General features: G+C 38.6%; 1 protein-coding gene and 1 long non-coding RNA gene across 2 annotated transcripts in view; one reads left to right on the top strand and one right to left on the bottom strand.

Moving 5' to 3' along the window:
- LOC150054304 (uncharacterized) overlaps positions 1–1,376 on the top strand; it is a 66,387-nt gene extending 65,011 nt beyond the window's left edge. The window contains exon 5 of the long non-coding RNA XR_016537851.1: positions 1,154–1,376. This is a non-coding gene — a long non-coding RNA (uncharacterized LOC150054304). The remainder of the gene's footprint in view (positions 1–1,153) is intronic.
- Positions 1–21,010, bottom strand: part of Adk (adenosine kinase) — a 328,745-nt gene that overhangs the window by 26,547 nt on the left and 281,188 nt on the right. Inside the window, exon 10 of the mRNA XM_090346612.1 lies at positions 2,785–2,871. Coding sequence (XP_090202738.1) covers positions 2,785–2,871 — 87 coding nt within the window. The remainder of the gene's footprint in view (positions 1–2,784; positions 2,872–21,010) is intronic.

The raw sequence follows: 21,010 nt of genomic DNA, 5'->3' as shown, positions 1-21,010 counted from the left end.
AGTTTTCTCAAGGCTAGAGCTCTACTACTTATGCCATAGCACTATTTCTGGTTTTTTTCTATGTATGTGGTACCGAAGAATTGAACGCAGGTCTTTGTGCATGCTAGGCAAGCACTCTACCACTAGGCCAAACTCCTGGTTTAATTAAAAAATAATAATATTTTAAGTGTTAATTAAAAAGCAAATGGTCCTGGTGCTGGTGGCTCATGGCTGTAATCCTAGCTACTCAGGAGGACGAGATTTGAGGACTGAGGTTGGAAGGCAGCCTGGGCATGAAAGTCCATGAGAGTTACCTCCAATTAATCATTAAAAAAGCCAGAAATAGTGCTGTGGCTCAAGTGGTACAGTGCTAGCATGAGCTTTAGTAAAAAGGAGTTCAGGGACAGTGCCTAGGACCAAGAGTTAAAGCCCTAGGGCTGAACAATAAAATCAAATGGCAAAAATAACAGCAAAAACTCCAAAGCAAATAAGCAAGCAAGAAAATATTCAGGACAGTCTGTATGCGGCTTGCAAAGTCTAAATACAATCTAGCCTAACACACACATAGACACACACACACACACACACACACACACACACACACACACACACACACACACACACACACACACACACGGTTGTTCCACAGTTTCTTTCCTCTTAACTAACTGTACCCAATAATAAATATAATTAGGGTAGGTAAATAGTGTGGGACAAAAGAGGTTTAAAATCTTCTAGCTAAAATTCCAACTGCTTTGCTAGAGATAATTTATCATTCTAACCTCTATATGAATGGTAGCTAGCTGTTGATATCCTAAGAATAGTCCTTGTTTCCCTCTGTGAGTGCTGGCAGCATGATAGGTAGCGTATCTACAAGAGAATCTGTTGTTGCAGGGGAAGAAGGCCCAAACACTTGGGCCAGATGTAATGGCAAATTAGATTATTGTCCTACCTATGATAGCTTCATTATGTCTTTCTGAAAGTCATAGAAATAGAATACTTACAGCTGAAAAGATTCTAAAGTATTGAGTAATTCATATACATGGTATAAGGGTAGACATTTTCTGGAATAAGATTCTTATTTAATCAGTTTCTAACCAGAAAATTCCAATGTTTCCTTAGTGTATTATTCAATACAGATTCATTCTGAATAAAATATTTTTACCTAACACAGGTGTATAACTCTGAAGAGGATGGAATAGGGAAATTGACAGCCATGAGACACCAGCAATGAAGATTTTCAGAGGAGGGAACGAAAAAATACAAATACAATGGTGAAATAGGATACTGTCTGTGTCATGAACTCTTGCCAAAGAATACAGGACTTGGAAGACTGGGTAAGGATAATTTTGGAGAAGGGTAATAAAAAATTTATGTTGGTGAAAAGACCATTAAAATAAAAGGATATTTTACAAAGAAACAATATTAACATTCAACTGTTGCATAAATGTAAATGCTTCCTCTGATTCATATTGCTCCTTCAGTGAAGTTGGGAAATGGTCTTTCCTTTTATTTTTTTTAAACTATGTATTCCTTGATGGTATGAAAAAGAAATAATGATTAGGAGATTGCCCTTTGGGATATATTTTAAAAATCTAAGGCTTCCTAGACAATAGCTTAATTATAATGAACTATAAGGAATTTAGACCCATCATAATAAACTTTGAGTCAGATTTTAGTTCTAAGTCATCAAGCCCCCAATTTTTTAGTTGTCTTAAACTTATTTTGAGTAAGTACATTAGTCCTTATAAAATTTGCCAGATCTTATTGGGTATGGTGGCACATGCCTGTAATCCTATCTCCTCAGGAGGCTAAAATCTGAGGATCAGGGTTCAAAGCCGGCTGGGGAACTAAAGACTGTGAGACTCTTATCTCTAATTAACCTCTAGAAAACCAGAAGTGGTGCTGTGGCTCAGGAGTAGGGCAGTAGCCTTGAGCTGAAAAGCTTAGGGACAGCGTCCAGAACCAGAGTACAAGCCCCAGGACAGGGGAAAAAAAAAAAAAAAAGCCAGATCTTACTGAGACCAAATTAGTTAAAAATTTAACTTTGTCTAGTATAATATACACCCATGATTGTGTTAGAAACAGATGTTATAACCAAGGGAATAATCCAGAGACACCATCCACAGTTATTAGCATGCTGCTTAATATTCAGCATGACTTGTTTGTAAGAACAACAGTGTTAACATTAGGCCTGAAGGGCTAGGAGTATACTGTCTACTGTAGTTGATGCAGCTTGTTTATGCAGTATTCTGACAGATACAATTAATCTTGTGAAAATGACTAGGGTATAACAAATTATCTTTGCCAAACATATATTTTTCTTGTAGTAAAATCTCCCTGCAATACACATAAAGATTGAGGCAAATGAAAAGAACATTAGGAATTAATTCTGGTGTGCTCGTTTTAGTTCTAGAACTCAGAACCTGGTTGCTGTCCCTGTATTCACTTCTGTGGTAAAAACTAGCACTCTATCATTTGAGCCACAGCTCTACTTCCCACTTTGATGGTGTTTAATTTGCTTAATTTCCCGCTTGGGCTAGCTTCAAACTGCAGTTCTCAGATATCAACCTCCTGAATAGCAAGACTTGCAGGTACAAGCCACCAACAATCAGCTTATTAACTTAAGAAAAATACCATTAATGTTATTTGATATGATGGATAAAGACAGATTGAGAAACATATGTGATAGCAAAGTATCAGAGTCAGAATATAAAACATATACAACATATTTAATTACTTAAAGGTTATCTACTTAGATATCTATTTAGATATCTACTTAGATATGAAATAATGAGTCTGTACCTCCAACAAATGCATCTCCAGCTCCAATGGTATCAATAATTTCTTTCTGGTCTTGATCCAGGACAGGAAAAGCAGTGACTTCATTTTCTGCAATTAGAGTCAACGAAAGGAAAAGTGAACATTTGCGCGCGCTCTCTCTGTCTCTGTCTGTCTGTCTCTGTCTCTGTCTCTCTCAGTTGGTCATGCAATGCAGCTTGAACTCATGGCCTGGGCATCATCTCTGAGCTTTTCCACTTAAGGTTAGAACTCTATGACTTTGAGCCACAGAGCTACTTACAGTTTTCTGGTGGTTAATTAAAGATAAATAGTCTCATGAACTTTTCTGCCTGGGCCAGCCTCCTGAGTAGCTAGGACTACAGATAAGAGCTATAGTCACCTGGCTCTGACTTCTCTTTCTAGTACTCAGTATGCAAAATGACACAGCAAAGTTTGATATTCCTTCCTTATCCATTTCAAGGACAGAGGAGGATATTAGCTCAGTATTCTGTACCTGAGCTCTTGGGAACAGAGGTGCAGTCTTCTACATGTAACACTTCTTTTGTTAAATTTCAGGACATAGTTGATGCATATATCTTGTGAGTTATACCTAGGCAGTTCACATTTTAAGGGTAACAATTATAAACAGTGCATTTCCTGGACAGTACAAGTAGTTAAACAAACTATGAGCTAGAGGAAGTGTTTGTATGGATTGGATCAGTTCTCTCTCAAAGCTTTAAGACTGTTCCTGCAAGGAAATCTTAGATACCAAGCTATAAATTTAGAAATAAATAATGAGTCTTGAGTGTTTCTCTGCAGAAACCTGTAATAGCACAATAAAATTATTAGTTTTGTTATAACAACATCAATGTCAAGGATTGTTTGAGTTTACATGGCTTATTATAAACAAGCTCATCTTGGCCATCTGACAAAAGGGAGACAGACCACTGAATGCAAATACAATGTATACAGTACAATTGGAGGGGTGGGGGAGAAAGGAGGAGAGGCTGAAGGAAGGAAAGAGAGGGGAGGGGAAAAATATTTAAGTGAGCTTTATGAGAAATAATTGGAAATGGCCTATATCATAAATATTTATAAAGTAATCTAGTTTTATTACTTCCAAATATGTTATATTTTTAAGGGAACTAACAACCATAAAATAGAACAAATAGGCACTAAATAAGGAAAATGAGCTAAGCTAATGACACCGCTGCTATTAATAATAGGGTCCAAATGTGTAATAATATATCTATAAAATATTTTAAGTAATATAAGAATTAATTATTGGATTTATGTATTTTGAAATAAGTATATGCAAATGGAAAGAGAAACACAATTAGACATAATTCGTTAAGTTTCCTGTTTAAAAAAGTTTTATATATATATTTTTTTTCAGGGGGGGGGGCATGGGGCTTGAACTGGGCCTCGGCACTTCCCTGAACTCTTCAGCTCAAGCCAAGCCCCACTTCCCATTTTCCAGAGGTCAACTGGAGATAAGACTCTCAGGTCCTTTTGTGCCCTGGCTTGCTTTGAACCTTGATCCTCAGATCTCAGCCTCCTGAGTAGCTAGGATTATAGGCTTAAGCCACCTCGCCCAGCCTGTTTTGTTTTTTATTGCTAGTTCTGGGGCTTGAACTCAGAGTCTGGTCGGTTTCCCTGAGCTTTGTGTTCAGGGCTAGTACACTACCATTTGAGCCACAGCTCTACATGTGGCTTTTTTGTGTGTGATTAATTGGAGATAAAAGTCTCACAGTCTTTTGTGCCCAGGATGGCTTTGAATTTCGATTCTCAGATCTCAGACTCCTAAATAGCTAGGATTACAGATGTGAGGTGCCAGATCCTGGGTGACTTGACAAATTTTTACTTATGAGATAGGTGTCTGTGGTACCAGCCCAGGCAGGAAAATCTTTAAGATTCGTATCTCCAGTTACCCACCAGAAAACTGGAAATGATGCTGTGGCTCAAAGTGGTAGAGCTTTAGCATTGAGCACAAAAGAGTAGGCACAGTAACCAGGTCCTGAGTTCAAGTCCCATGACCAACTAAAAAAATTTTTTTAACTTATGAATAAAACCTAATTTACAGTGGAAGAGAGTATTTTGAACCATGGTTCTTACTCTAGATAACTGAAAACTCTACATGAAGTTTGATTATATTGTTTTTCTGGACATATGTGTAGATTGTTGCTATATTTAATTCTTGATTGTCAGTAAAGTCCAATTTCCTGAAATGTAAAGTAGATGCTATCTGCGGTACAAATTATATACATAAGAATATTACAGGGAGCCAGCTATGGTGGCTCATGCCTGTAATCTTAGCTACTCAGGAGGCTGACATCTGAGTAGCAAGGTTCAAAGCCAGGTTGTGAACTAAAGACCGTGAGACTCTTATCTCCAATTAACCACAAGAAAACTGGAAGTGGCGCTCTGGCTCAAGGGGTAGGGCAGTAGCCTTGAGCTGAAGAGCTCAGGGACAGAGCCCAAGCCCCAGAATTCAAGTCCCAAAACTGACAAAAAAAAAAAAGAATAGGGCTGGGAGTTTGGCCTAGTGGTTAAAGTGCTTGCCTAGCATGCATGAAGACCCGGGTTCGATTCTTCGGTACCACATACATAGAAAAAAGCCAGAAGTGGTGCTGAGGCTCAAGTGGTAGAGCTCTAGCCTTGAGAAGTCCAAGGACAGTGCTCAGGCCCTGAGCTCAAGCCCAGGACTGGCAAAAAAAAAAAAAAAAAAAAAAAAAAAAGAATATTATAGGGCCACTTGGCCCACACCACTAGCTAGGAGAGTAGTGAGGACCTCCAACTCCTCCTCCTGACACTTAGGAAGCACCCTGACACTTAGTAGTACCCTGGCTCAAAGTGGTAGAGTGCTAGCCCTGAGCAAAAAAGGTTAGGGACATTGCCCAGGCCCTGAGTTCAAGCCCTATAACTTACTAACAACAACAACAACAAACCCAAACCAACAACCACACAAACCCCCCCCCCCCCAAAACCAAAAGAATATTACAGGGATGGAGATACAGCACTCATCTAGAATGTACAAGGCCAAAAACTATCTCATACATATAGCTATATGATATATATGTATATGTGTGTATATATATGATATATAGCTATATTTATCATATAGCTATATATAATAAATAATTCAACATAGATACAGATATATTATAATTCAACACAGATACAGATCAGTCTTCACTATCTTCTGCATTCAGATTAAGAGAACACCTTTCAAAACAATGACCCTGAAAATTTGGAAGATCTTGAAATGTGTTCTGAGTCATGGAAGGCGGATTAAGTAATGTTTAATCATATTAAAATTCAATTGACCAGCATGACCTACTTCACAGCCATGCTACACAATTTGTCATGAGTATCACCTGAAGAACGTTCACTAGATCTGAAGACATACTGTGATGCTCAGCACTCCTATTCATAAGATTCAATTGGATAGTTTTTTTTTTTTTTTTTTTGCTTTTTTTCTTTCCAGTACTGGGGATTGAATTCCATGCCCAGTGTTTGTTCTCAATCACTTCAGTCTCCTCACCCTGAAGCCCTCATCTTTTTATTTTTTTGCCAGTCCTGGGGCTTGAACTCAAGGCTGAGCACTCTCCTTGGGCTTCTCAAGGCTACAGTTCTACCACTTGAGCCACAGCACCACTTCTTGCTTTTTCTATGCTTGTGGTACTGAGGAATCAAACCTGGGTCTTTGTGCATGCTAGGCAAGCATTCTACCACTAGGCTAAACTCCCAACCCCTGAAGCCCTTTTAATTAGTTATTTTTTAAGTAAGGTCTTGATTTTTGCCTGGACTGGCTTCAGAGACTACTTTCCTATCAGTGGCCTTCTTCCCACGTAGCTAGGATGAAAAACAAGTACTATTATGTGGTTTATTATTCGAGATGGGTTGGGGTAGGAGGGCCTCACTAAAGTTTTTCCTGAACTGGACTTGAACATCTATCTTCCCAGACTCTGCTGGGACTGGGTTTCACGTGTGCATCACTATATCTGGTAGGATTCAGTGTGTGTGTGTGTGTGTGTGTGTGTGTGTGTGTGTGCTGGTCATGGGACTAGAATTCAGAGTCTGAGCTTTTCAGCCACAACTCCATTTCTAGCCTTTTAGTGTTTCATTGGAGATAATAGTCTCACAGGTCTTCCTGCCTGGATTGGCATTGAATTGTGATTGATCCTCATATCTCAGCCTCCTGAGCAGTTAGGATTACAAGTTCGAGCCACTGGCTATGATCTGTTTTTCTTAACTATTACATGAGCCTGTAGTAGCTGTGGGAAAAACAAGAACATTTGCTTTCTTCCTCAACTTTTGAAAAAATAATGCTGTTAGTTCTTATCAAGTATAGCTACTTAAGAGTTTAAGATAAATCATAGCAAGTACTTCTTAATTTTTTCCAACGTTTTTGTAAAGTGAGAAGGAAAAGGGTGAGGAATAAGTATTATTTCTATTTTTCAGACTTGTCTCAAATCACCAAGTTGCCAGGCGCTGGTGGCTCATGCCTATAATCCTAGCTACTCGGAAGGTTGAGATCTGAGGATCATGGTTCAAAGCCAGACTAGTCAGGAAACCTGTGAGACTTTTATCTCCAGTAACCTCAGAAAAAAGCAGATGTGGCACTGTGGCCACATAAGCGGTATAGCACTAGCCTTGAGTTCAAAGAGTCCTAGTGACAGCTCAGGCCCTGAGTACTAGGGCCCCAAGCCCCAGAGCCCCAGTACTAGCAAAAACAAAAACCATCAAATCTCAATCTTTTCCAATCAGATGGGAAACAGTAAGAATCCAGGAATCAGCATATTTGTTTTGTGTCAGTAATTAGATAAGACTCTCAGGGTACTTTCATCCAAAACAATAAAATTTAGCTCAATTATCAGGGGAAAAAAAGGATCAATTGAACACATTTTTTAAATATTTACATAAACAAATACCTTTACTCTTCACTATGATCCAAATCCCATCACCTAGTCACTTACAAGGCAAGTCTAGTTTAGAATGCAAACATCAAAGTCAATTATGGGGAAGAGTTTAAGACTGTACAAATGCCACAATATTTAACTAAAAAAATTCACTCAGTGGCAATTATAACTAAGTACTTCTATAGCATTTTAGCACTGTTTACATACAATCTCCTAGTAATTAATATCCTTGAAATTTTGTTTAAAGTATTCAAAGATGCCATTTTTTTGGTTACTGTTCCTAAACTTTAGAAAAGATGTTAATGAAGAGAGTCATAGCAGGCTGAAAGGCAGATATTTTTCATTATTGTGCATGTGAGCAGGAGTCCTACTCCTGGAGCTTGAATTCAGGGTCTAGGAGCTATCCCTGAGCTTTTGTGCTTTAAGGCTAGCTAGCACTCTACCACTTCAGCCACAGCACCACTTCTGGCTTTTTTGAAGTTAGCTAGAGATAAGAGTTACAGACTTTCCTGCCTAGGCAGATCTCAGCCTTCTGAGCTGTTATAACTGGATGACAGGCAAGAGCCACCAGCACCTAACCTTTCAACCAGGATCTGGATGAGGGGCCATCAATCAAAAGAGGCCAGACTAGAATCAGCAGGGAGATAGGAAGCAGGGTAGTAGAAGGAGAATGCTCTAACACTTGAGCCACATCTCCATTCCTGGTTTTTCCATTCCTGGGTGAAAGTCACATGTACTTTCTTGTCCAAGCTGGCAACCTTCAGATGTCAGTATCCAGAGCAGTTAGGTTTACAAATGTGAGCCAGTATGACTTTGGTTGTCAGCATTTTTGCTTTATTGTACATAATTCCAGAAGCAACTCATGCTATTTTTTTTTGTCTTAAAAATATATGTAGAGCGGGGCCGGAGCGAGCGGGGCCGGAGCGAGCGGGGCCAGAAAGAGAGAGAGAAGGGGGCCAAAAAAAAATATATGTAATAAGTACATTTCTTTTGTCAGTCCTGGCTTGAACTTAGGACCTGACACTGTCCTTGGTCTTATTTAAGGCTTGAACTCTACTACTTGAGCCACACAGCACCACTTCTGGCTTCTTCTACGTATGAGGAATGGAATGCATGTCTTTGTGCATGCTAGGCAAGCACTCTACCACTAGGCCAAACTCCCGGCCTTCTTTTGTCTTTTTTTTTTTTTGCCAGTCCTGGGCTTGAGCTCAGGGCCTGAGCGCTGTCCTTGGACTTTCTCAAGGCTAGAGCTCTACCACTTGAGCCTCAGCACCACTTCCAGCTTTTTTGAATGTATGTGGTACCAAGGAATCGAATCCGGGTCTTCACGCATGCTAGGCAAGCACTTTAACCACTAGGCCAAACTCCCGGCCTTGTCTCTTTTTTTTTTTTTTTTTAAGACTAAAAGATATTACTTGATCTTATAGGGGAGGGCTCAGTAACACTGGTCTAGGCAATGAGTTTTAGGGATAAGACCTCAAAAATAGATAAATGAGATTATATCAGAAAATTCTGTACAGCAAAGGAAACTGAATGAACAGAATCTACAGAATAGGAAAAAAAACCTATTTGCAAACTCTACCTCTATTAAGGGGTTACTATCAAAGTATACAAAAGAGACATTTCAAGTGTACAAATACACATTACTCTTAAAAAGACATGCAAACAGTCAATAGGTAAAGGAAAAATTCTCAACATTACTAATTCTTGGGTATGGCAAGTCAAAACTAGAACTCGTTACTTCATATTTGTAAGAATGGCTATTATCAAAAAGACCATTCAAATAACACCACCAAATGATGTGGAGGAAAGAACTCATATCCACTTGGTGACTTGATAAATTAGTTCAGCCGTTATGGAAAATAGCACAGCAGTCCTACTACTGGGCCCACAGCCAAAGGCAATGAAATAATTCTTTTCAAGATGTACGCACTCTCGTGTTCACTGCAGCACAATTAACAATTGTTAAGACATAGAATCAACCTAAGTATCCACCAATAGGTACATGGGTAAAAAAGTTGTAGTATATATACAAAATGGAGTACTATTGATTTTTAATTTGCAAAAACCTGTATGAAACTGAAGAAAGCAAAGATAAGACAGGCACAGGAATACAAATATAGGGGCTGGGAGTTGGACATAGTGGTAGAGTGCTTGCCTAGCATGCATGAAGGCCCAGGTTCAATTCCTCAGTACTCTATACATAGAAAAAGCCAGAAATGGTGCTATGACTCAAGTTGTAGAGCACTAGCATTGAGAAGGCCTACGGGTAGCGCTCTGGCCCTGAGTTTAAGCCCAAGGACTGGCAAAATATTAAAAAAAAAAAAAAGGAAGAAAGAAAAAGAAAGAAAGAGATACAATGCCAGGAGCGGTGGCTCATGCCTGTAATCCTAGCTACTCAGGAGGCTGAGATCTGAGGATCAAGGTTCAAAGCTAGCCCAGGTACTACAAAGCGGTGAGACTGTTATTTCCAATTAATTGCTAGAAAATGGGAAGTGGCGCTCTGGCTCCAGAGTAGGGCAGTAGCCTTGAGCTGAAGAACTCAGGGACAGTGTTCAGGCCCAGAGTTCAAGCCCCATGACTCCTCACCCTCTCCCTCCCCCCAAAAAAAGAAAGATAAAAAGAAATACAATATGATCTCTCTCACACATATGCAGAATATTAAAAAGCTGATGTCATGCAAAGATAAAAACCAGTGATTAAATGGGGACCAAGACATGTGAAAGGGTATCAATGTATGGGAATTAATGCACCATCTATCTGGCAAATATCATGTAACCCTTCTATTAATTACAATAAAAAATATATGAAAAAAACCAAACCAGTGATTACCAGAGGAATGGGGGTTAGAAACTCCATCTGAGTTCCTCTCTCGAGTAATGAAAAAGTTCTAAAATCTTTTACATAATGATTGTGCAGCTCTAAACATATTCAAAACCACTGGATAATTTGAGTGAATTGTAAGGTACCAGAACTACATTTTATTAAATTGTTAACAAAAGATACACTATCCACTTTACTCTGAATCCTTTTTATCCCCCACTTCGTGCATGCAAGGCAAGCATTCTACTACTAGGCCACGCTCCCGGCCCTGAATCGTGTTTTTTTTTTTTAAAAAAAAACTTGGGAGAACTTTCAGTACTGGTAAACAAAAGAATCTCCCTGTTATGTTTTACTGTTGAATAGTATGTCCATTACACGAATATACTCTTATGTAAGCCTTCTGCTGATGGACTTTAGGGTATTTTCAGTTTTACCTCTACATTCTTGTAAAGCATTAAAGCTCGTGTTTTTATTTATTTAATTAATTAATTTAGTTAGTTAATTAGTTTTTGCCAGTCCTGGGCTTGAGCTCAGGGCCTGAGCCCTGTCCTTGGACTTTCTCAAGGCTAGAGCTCTACCACTTGAGCCTCAGCACTACTTCTGGCTTTTTCTATGTATGTGGGTTGCTGAGGAATCGAACCTGGGCACGCTAGGCAAGCACTCTTACCACTAGGCCAAACTCCCAGCCCCTAAAGCTCTTATTTTTAAATAGACTTTAAATTTAATTTGTGCTTAAAAGCCAAGTCAATATTATCCTCTCTACTTTATATAGAGCATGGACATAGGAAACTGAGTTGTATTAATGTCATGAAATATGCCTAGGTTAAAGGAAAGTGAAAAAAAAAAAAAAAACAGAATCCAGGGAATGTTCTTCTTTTCACTAGGGCACACAAACCAGGATATGAGCAAAGACACCCTGCTCAGACTGCCCCAATAAACAGGGTAATGAAACAGATGAGAAACTGCTAATAATAGAAATTTACAGAACAATCCTAATTGCCAAGGACTTTGGGGAAAAAGCTCTGGGTTAATTTAATTTTCTGGTTAACTAAAGAAAAAGCAGAAAGTCTTTTTTAGTTGGAATTTTTTCTAAACATATTAACATAATATATTAATATACCATGACATTCATGCTTTAATTAGTTTATTAAACTGTATGAAAATTGTCGTAGCTAATAGAGAAGCCTATAGCACATCTTAATGTCATTATCCTGAGCATCATTTTTTACTGTAATTCCAAAGGTAGAAGTGATTTGATGAATAGGAAGCTAAATAAAAAAAAAAAGATGCAAGTAATCATTCTTACAGGGCTTCTGTGAACATTTAGTTAATACATGTAAAGCACTTAAGACTGTAGGAAGCATTCTAATTTCTTTCATAATACATGGATAATATATGAAAATGGAATTTTATGTATAGGGATATAGGTCCTATTTCAAATCTCTGTTTCTGAAGGTAAAATTTTTTCAAAGGCTGGGAAGACTGGTGTTTAGCACTTGCCTAGCCCAGAGTTTGTGTGAGGGCCAGAATTTGATCCCTGGCATCACAAAAGGGAAAGAAAATGTTTTCCATAGAAAAATGACCAAGAAAACAATTATAAGTAGAATTACTGCTCTATTTTGTTTGGCATGCATTTTTTTCCTCAAGGGGTTTCTGATAGTTTTAATATTAGGGTTTACTAAATGCAGCATATCACTTTGTAACATTGTGTTCTCTTCAATTTCCTTCTTATAACTTATTGACCATGTATGGATTGTCTAAGTTTAGTAAGGTTGCCTAGATCTGTTCAATCAGCTATACCTAGGGAAGGAAGTAGACATGACACAAAGCAAGGCTGTCTCTAGAAAAGTAATAATTCGTGTGATGAACCCTGCCCAGAACTCCACGGAGCACATTTCACGTGCTTTGGACATAGTTGTTTTTTTTTTTCTCTCCATGAAAAAAAACCCTTTATTACTTATCTTTATTACCCTGTTAAAAATTTTTAATTAAAAAAAATTTTCATTTTAAGACAGGGTTCCACTATATAGTACAGGCTGGCCTCTAACTCAAAATCCATATCTAGCCATTAGTAGTTCCTAAGACTTTGTTTCAATAGTCTTGTCCTACTCATTTAAAATAATCTTCTATTGGGCCGGGAGTATGGCCTAGTAGTAGAGTGATTGCCTAACATGCATGAAGTCCTGGGTTTGATCCCTTAGTATCACATACACAAAAAAAGCTGGAAGTGGTGCAGTGGCTCAAGTGGTGCAGTGGCTCAAGTGGTAGAGCACTAGTCTTGAGAAAGCCCCAGGACAGTGTCTACGCCCTGAGTTCAAGCCTCAAGACTGGCAAAAAATAGAAAAAAATAAAATAAAATTTGGTATCAATTAATATAACAGGATTTTCAAAGTGGATATGTACATATTGAGTTTTCCTAAGGTGAACACTGATTGCTAATGCAGTAATCATAGCTCCAGGAGGCTGAGATCAAGGATCACCATTCAAAGCCAGTCTAGGCAGGAAAGTCTGTGGGACAGTGCCCAGACCCAGAGTTCAAGCTCCACAACTGGGGTAAAATTAATTCCCCCCCCCTCTATTCCTTTCTGGTAATACTGGGCTTTGAAATCAGGGCCTTGTACTTTTTTTGTTGTTGTTGTTATGGGGCTTGAACTCTGGGCCTCAGCACTGTCTGAGCTCTTCAGCTCAAGGCTGCCACTCTATCCCTGAAACCACTTTTAGTGGTTAATTGGAATAATAGTCTCATGGACTTTAGTGCCTGGGCTGGCTTTGAACTGTGATCCTCAGTTCTCAGCCTCCTGAATAGCTAGGATTATAGGCAAGAGCCACCATGCCCCCCACAGTGGGCCTTGTACTTTTTGAGATAGGCTCTTGCTTTATGTCTAGGCCAAAAGTAGATTGTGTTCTTTCTATTTATGCTGGTATGGCAGGACTATGCCACCGAGACCAGTTATTGGCTGTGATGTAGTCAAGTGAATTTTTTTTTGCCTAGGGGGCTTCAAATTACAATTTACCTCCCAAGTAAATTAGGATTATGCTTAAGCCTTGGTGACTAGATTGAAGCTACTATCTTTTTGTTGTTGTTGTTGCTGGTATTGGGAGCTTGAACTCAAAGTCTTACACTCACTCAGCTTGCTTGTTAGACTAGCTATCACTGAAGCCACACCTCAGTTCCTCGTTTTTCTGGTTTTGAACAATTCTCTGCTTCTCATCCTATTGAATATCTTAAGATTGCAGGTTGAAACCATGTGAATCCAGCTGAATCTGCTATTTTAATCATGGATTTTCCATCAGTAAGATTGCTGTGTGATTTGTTTGATGTTGGCAATAAGAAATATTTACAAAGCTAACAAAGGGAAAACTTAGCTATGAGGGACCAATGGCTCTTTCCTTCTTTATGGAGCAAAAGAATTCTTATAGCAAGAACCATTTTTGCATAAGCACAAGTTTACTGAAATCTGGTTTGCAGGGATGATACTATTTGCAAGGTAATTTCATGGGTTTATATTTGAAAAAGATTTTTAAAAATTTAATTAATTTTTTTTTTTGGCCAGTCCTGGGCCTTGAGCTTAGGGCCTGAGCACTGTCCTTGGGCTTTCTCCAGGCTAGAACTCTACCACTTGAGTCATAGCACCACTTCTGGCTTTTTTCTATGTATGTGGTACAGAGAAATGGAACCTGGGCCTTTGTGCATGCTAGGCAAGCATTCTACCACTAGGCCAAACTCCTGGCCTGATTTCTTTTTTTATTTTAATGTATAGAGGGGTTACAGTTACATTCGCCAGATAGAAGGTGCATTAATTATCACACATTGATATCCCTTCTCATGTTTTTGTCCCCATTTCCCTACCCCACCCTTGAAAAAGATTTCCAATATTTTGTATTGAATTATTCAATTAATGTTCTTCAAGACCTGGAATTAATGTTAATCAAAGACTATTATTTATCTCCTAACAAACTCAACTATAATTCAAAGATCACAAGTCTATTTGGAATACAAGAATTAACAGTAGTAAACAGTCATTTTACCCAATTTAAACAGAACACTTTGCTTAGTCATCTACCAATATCTCTTGTACTTAAACCTAGATTAGTATGTGTAAATCTATGACTATAAAGAAAAATAAACTTCTCAAGCACAAAATCTTACATTGTTTTTAAGGCTTGGATATAATTTGCTATTCTTTTTTTTCCCTTTCTATTCTTGAGACAGGGTCTTGCCGTGTTGCCCTAGACTAGCCTCATAGCCCTTCTGCTGTGATGTTTTGTTGTTGTTGTTGTTTTGGTGGGTCCTAGGGCTTGAATTCAGTCTGGGCGCTGTCTCTGGTCTTCAGCTCAAGGCTACTGCCAAGCCCCACTTTCTGTTTTTCTAGAGGTTAATTGGAGTTAAGAGTCTCAGGTCCTTTTGGGCTCTGGCTTTAAAACTTGATGTTCAGATCTCAGCCTCCTGAGTAGCTAGGATTATAGGCGTGAGCCCCTGTGCCTGGCCTGCTGTGATTATAACAGTGTACTGTCATGTTTAACACTCTTCTTCACTTTCTGAGTTTCGACTGTAGCATCAAGTTGTTTAAAACACCTGTAGGAGCCAGGCACTGGTGGCTCCTGTCTGAGAATCTCAGTTCAAAGCCAGCCAGGACAGAAAAGTCCACAAGACTCCTGCTCCTATCTACAATTAACCACTGGAAAACAGGAAGTGGTGCTGTGGCTCAAAGTGGTAATATTAGTGCTAGCCTTGAGCAAAAGAGCTCAGAGACAGTGCCCAGACCCTGAGTGGAAGCCTCACAACCACCACCACCACCAACAACAAACACAACCAAAAAACTAGAAACAAAACAAAAAAACCCAGAAACTTGTGGGATAATGTAAGGATCATGCTCATAGTTCTGCTTCTGTGAAGAGACCTGGAGTTGGTTGGCCTATCATTTAGCTAGACACATGTGAGGTTCAGTTAAGTCAAAATTTTGCACAAAAAAGGCAAAGTACTAAACCACAACTAAGAAAACCCAGACTTTGGATGACAGACTAGTAGGACAGTTCTGAAACTAAGTTTACTTTGTCTTATGAGAGTTGACTGTGGACTTCTCTTCCAGCTCTTCACCTTGATATTTTGGATGTGGCAACATGTGGGTATGTTTGTGCTATGGAAATTGGAAAACACAACAACCAGGACTTGGTTTGATAGTTATTAAATATATACTAACGTACCATTGACTGGGTTTCATCTTTTTTTTTTTTTTTTTTTTTTTTGCCAGTCCTGGGCTTGAGCTCAGGGCCTGAGCACTGTCCTTGGACTTTCTCAAGGCTAGAGCTCTAGCCCTTGAGCCTCAGCACCACTTACGGCTTTTTTCTATGTATGTGGTACCAAGGAATCGAACCCGGGTCTTCATGCATGCTAGGCAAGCACTTTAACCACTAGGCCAAACTCCCGGCCCTGGGTTTCATCTTTACTAATCAACTATCTTCAAATCACCATATTAAGGAGAAACTAATAGGATAATTATTTCAGTGATGCCTGCCTGCTTGCCTGCCTGCCTTCCTTCCTTCATTCCTTCCGGCCTGGGCACTGTCCCTGAGCTTCTTTTGCTCATGGCTAGCACTCTACCATTTGAGGCATGGCGCCACTTCCAGCATTTTTTCTTTAAGAGGTACTGAGGAATTGAACACCGGGCTTTATGCATGCTAGGTCAACACTCTACCACTAACTCACACTCCCAGTCTGAAGTTCACTCTTTCTGTCCTACCAATAAGCAAGTAATAAGATTCCTTTTCATATCAGCTGAAAAGTAAATCATCATTCTCCACTTGTCCCTCATTCAGTTCTTCAAATGATCTGTACTTGATTCAGAAATGTTTGAATTAGAAGAACACTTGGATGAAAAGAATGCCAGTCTAGACAACAGTCTCTTCGATCTGCTCTCATCTCCAGCAGAGATCAGGCCTCTTGCTCAAAGAGGCACCCAGCCCTTCTTTCTTGGGAATGCCATATTCCCTTGTTTCTATTTTAACAGCTCGAACATATTTTTATGTTTATGATTAGAGTTCCTGGCCACAGGCCTAGAGAAGAGGGTTGTTTGTTTCTTTGTTCCCAATGCTCAAGTTCTTGCTGAGTTTTTCTTTTCTTTTTGATTCTTTTAGAGACAGTGTCTCATTATGTAGGCTAGTCTTACTTAAAATTCTCCTATGTCAGCCTTGTGAGTGCTGGGGTGCCATGAAGCCTGGCTTGCTGTTTTAAGTGGTTATGGGACCCTTCTATTTAACTGCTATTTTCTCTTAAATTGAGGTCCACCTATTACTGGAAAATGGATAAATTTAAGTGGACAGTTTGATGAACCTTGTCACATGCATATGCTTGTGTAGTCTACACACCTATCAATCCATAGAGCTGTACTGTGACTCTACGTTTTTGTTTTGCTTTGTGTTGGTATTAAGACTTAAACTTGGGGCCTTTCAGTGGTGTTCAGCTTTTTTTCACTTAAGACTGTACTCTGCTATTTGAGGCATGATCCAGTTTCCACTACGGTGAGTACATAGCAGCCATCAGCCATAGGAGGCTATTTAAAATTAAATTCAGTGACAGTAAAATCTAAAATCAGGCTGGGATATAGCTCAGTGATAAAGTGCTTGCATCGAAAGTGGTTTTGATCCAGAATACCAAAACAAGAAAAGATAAAAAAGAAATATTTAAAATCAAAATTCTTAGTTGTATTAGTCCAATATGAAGTACTCTGTAGCTATATATGGCTACTTGGCTATCAGACACTACAGATACAGAATATGTTCATCATTGTAGAAAATTATGTTGGACATGGTTACAACTCATCTGAGATATTTCATCATCTCAGAAAATTCCATTATGTCTCGTCTTTGCCAAACTCCGCGTTAAAATAAAATGAAAAACAAAATGCTGCCATCGCAGTTCAATCATTGTAAGTCAATATTGCTGATTTTAAAATTTGAATCTAGTCATAGCATATGTCTTGAAAAATTATTTGGCACTTACTTAAGACACTTTTGTGTGTGTGTACTGGTGCTGGGCTTGAACTCAGAGCCTGGGCACTGTCCCTGAGCTTTTCTTTACTTTCTTTCTTCTTCTTTGTTTTTTTTTGTTGTTGTTGTTGGCCATGGGGCTTGAACTTAACCTGGGCACTGCCCCTGAGCTCTTCAGCTCAAGGCTACCACCCTACCCTTGGGCCAAGCCCCACTTCCCATTTTTCTAGAAGTTAATTGGAGATTAAAAAAAAAAAAAAGCCTCAGGTTCCTTTGTGCCAGGGCTTGCTTTGAACCTTGATCCTCAGATCTCAGTCTCCAGAGTAGCTAGGATTATAGGTGTGAGTAACTGCACCCAGCTTGTCCCTGAGCTTTTCTACTCTACCACTTGAACTACAGCTCTACTTCCCAGGGTTTTGGTGCTTAATTGGAGATGAGAATCTCAAACCTTCTTGCCAGGATAGCTTGGGATGGGGGGATCCTTAGATCTTAGCTTCTGAACAGACAGGATTACAGGCATGAGCAATCACCATTGGCATTCAAGTCACTTTAAAACAGTTTTAGCCTCCTAGCTACTCTGGAAGCTGAGATCTGTACACACATAGAACTTTGCTCAGATCTAAGTAATGTCACAATGGCAGTCTGAAATTAGCCATGGTAGGAGTATTTATATCATGACACAACTGCTAAGATCCAAGATATTTCCCCTGATATATGATCATGAAACATTTATCAGAATACCATTGACACTGTCAAGAAGTACTTTCATCCAGTGATGAAAACAGGAAGAAAGTAGGTTTGTAGCACTAGAATGTATTTGGCAGGAAATGGAAGCCTAGCTACATAGAAATATTTTTATATAGTTATATCTATGTATCTAATATATAGCTTTATCTGTGTATTTACTATATAGCTCTATCTAGCTATAGAGTAAAGATTTCCCCCGCTTTAGTTTAAAATCTAGATTAAAGTGGTGGCAATTTTCCAAATCAGAATAGCATATCCTTTCTGGAATTTTTCAACTGATTTATCTCACTCAGAGTTCTAACAAAAAAAAATGTTAAAAGCCACAAGACAAAAAGACCCTGCATAATACAGGCTTGCCAATGCCTGTCAAGGGATTATAAGAATAGCACAAGCATATAAAATACCAAGATGTAGTGGGGGAAATAAGCCAGTATTTGTTATCCAAAACTTTGCCCACTGCTTCCCATTCTTCTCAAAAACAGCTTCCATTTTCCTCCTGAAGTATCATTGTAAATGTCCATTACCTTTCCTAATTCTTTAGAATGGAGATTAGGTGTGAAGTTACCTGTTGCTAATTATGCTAAACTGATACAGTTTTTCATTAAACAATACAAGAATCAGTATCTCTGTTTCTGAGTCTAGAAGGAGATAGGAGATAATTTCAGAACACTCTTGTCTTGTAATGGTAGAGGATACTATATATATTGTAGGCTATACAAATGGCAATGCTAGATGTGGCTTGTCCACAAACTACAGACTATTTTATACTTCCTCAGATGACCACAAATCATATACAAACTGTCCAGACTATCATAATACTATGCAGTGGTTCTTGCTATTAATTGAGTGGTATATAAACTCTCGTCACTAGTGATATTTGGACAGAAAAAATTGTGTCATGCTAGTTACTTCTTGCAAATAAATGAAGTAATGCAAAAAAATCGTACGTTTTTAATATGCTAACAGATTGTGCTAATAATAGTCTAAAGAAATAAAAGAGGAGCAACTTGCACATAGACTAGATGGTGGTTCATCTATTTCATTACTTGATTGTAGGCATTATTTGACATGAGCTGTAAAGCATTGCATTTAGCCATTACTCTTCACATCACCACAGTGGCTGCTGGTAAAGAAGGGAAACAAGTATCTCATGATCTAGTTAGCAGCATTTGAGATCCTAAAATTTATTGTCTTTAAAGGCGAGGTCCTACATTTCATGACAGCAAAGACAAATTTTGTCTACTTTTTAAGAGTGAACACACACACACACACACACACACACACACACACACACACTCAGAGCCTGGGCTCTATCCTTGAGCTTCTTTTTTTTTGGGGGGGGGGGGTGTCATGAGGCTTGAACTCTGGGCCTGGATGCTGTCCCTGAGCTCTTCAGCTCAAGGCTACTGCCTAACCCCTGAGGCACAGGTGCATTCCCCATTTTCTTTAATGCCCAGGCTGGCTTTGAACCAAGATCCTCAGATCTCAGCCTCTTGAGTAGCTAGGATTACAGATGTGAGCCATCAGTGCCTGGCTCTAAAGGTTTTCTTTTAAGGAAATGGCTATGGTGAATAATTAGGAAGAAACAACTTAGTTTGCTTCATTTATAACTGGGTTCACTTAATTTATAATTCATGTTTTTTGGGGAAAGGAGAATGGGACTAACCACAAATTAAAGTATTTCAAATACAATCTTATAATAGACCTTAGGGTTTTGTCCTTAAACAGAAATAAATGGAAAAAATATAAGATTTTCATGCATTAAATAAAACTCAAACTCCTTACCTTAGATGCATTAAATGTACCCACTGTGTTCATATTTTACTTTCTCTCCCTCATGAGACAACTCCCAGTGACCACACCAGTAATTCTAACTGAGCTTACATTGTTTCCCTTCATTTTCCTTCAATATATTGTACCATGGTGCCAAAAGAAATTGCTTCCAGAGAACTGGAGACCTCACTTGGCTGCTTACTACAGACACTAACATTTGCTGGTTAGGAGCAGGGGTACTATCTGGTTTCAAGAGCCACAGCATGGGGGGAGGGAAATGGAGACCAAGACATGAGAAAGGGTATCAAGGTATGTGAAGTAATGTACCATCTATCTGGTGAATATAATGTAACCCTTTTATCAATTACAATAAAAATATATGAAAAAAATAAAAAATTAAAATAAAAAGAGCCACAGCAGTAAAGGTATGACAAAGTTTTCTTTGTACTTCACATTTCTAATTTTGATCACATAGCTTTTATATCATTGCATTTTTAGTTTTCTGCCATTTTCTCCCTTTAAATACAGATTGAGGGGAAGACCTCAGTATAATAATCCTGTTTTAATTAAGCCCAATTTTGGCCTAAAGCAAACATCTAATTACTTGTGATTAATTCTAAAGAACATAACCTACTCCTGTGTTCAATGGGTCTATGTTTGAATTTAACTAGTGGCTTCCCCTCATCTTTCACTGCCTTTCAGTCTTCTTAATCCCCCAAGTGACTGAAGAATCATAAACTGCTATTCTTCCACTACACAAAAATATCTGTATTATGCAACTCACATTTCAAGGAGTTTATATTAGCCTTGAAAAATGTGTTGAAATTTAGATTAAATTCAGACCACTCTGTAATAAATGACAAGATGTATGAGGGCACTGTAATCTAGGCAGCCATAATTATGCAATTATTGATGAAGTTCCTGTTGATAAACAATGCAAACATTAGGAAATACTATTTTGCAATTAAATGATGAAGGAAGCTGTTTATTGCCTTCTA

The sequence above is a fragment of the Megascapheus bottae genome, chromosome 15, assembly GCF_031878675.1.
Source record: "Megascapheus bottae isolate mThoBot1 chromosome 15, mThoBot2.hap1, whole genome shotgun sequence".
NCBI lineage: Eukaryota > Metazoa > Chordata > Mammalia > Rodentia > Geomyidae > Megascapheus > Megascapheus bottae.
Note: the sequence above shows the minus strand (reverse complement) of the source record. Positions and strands in the feature narration are given on the sequence as shown.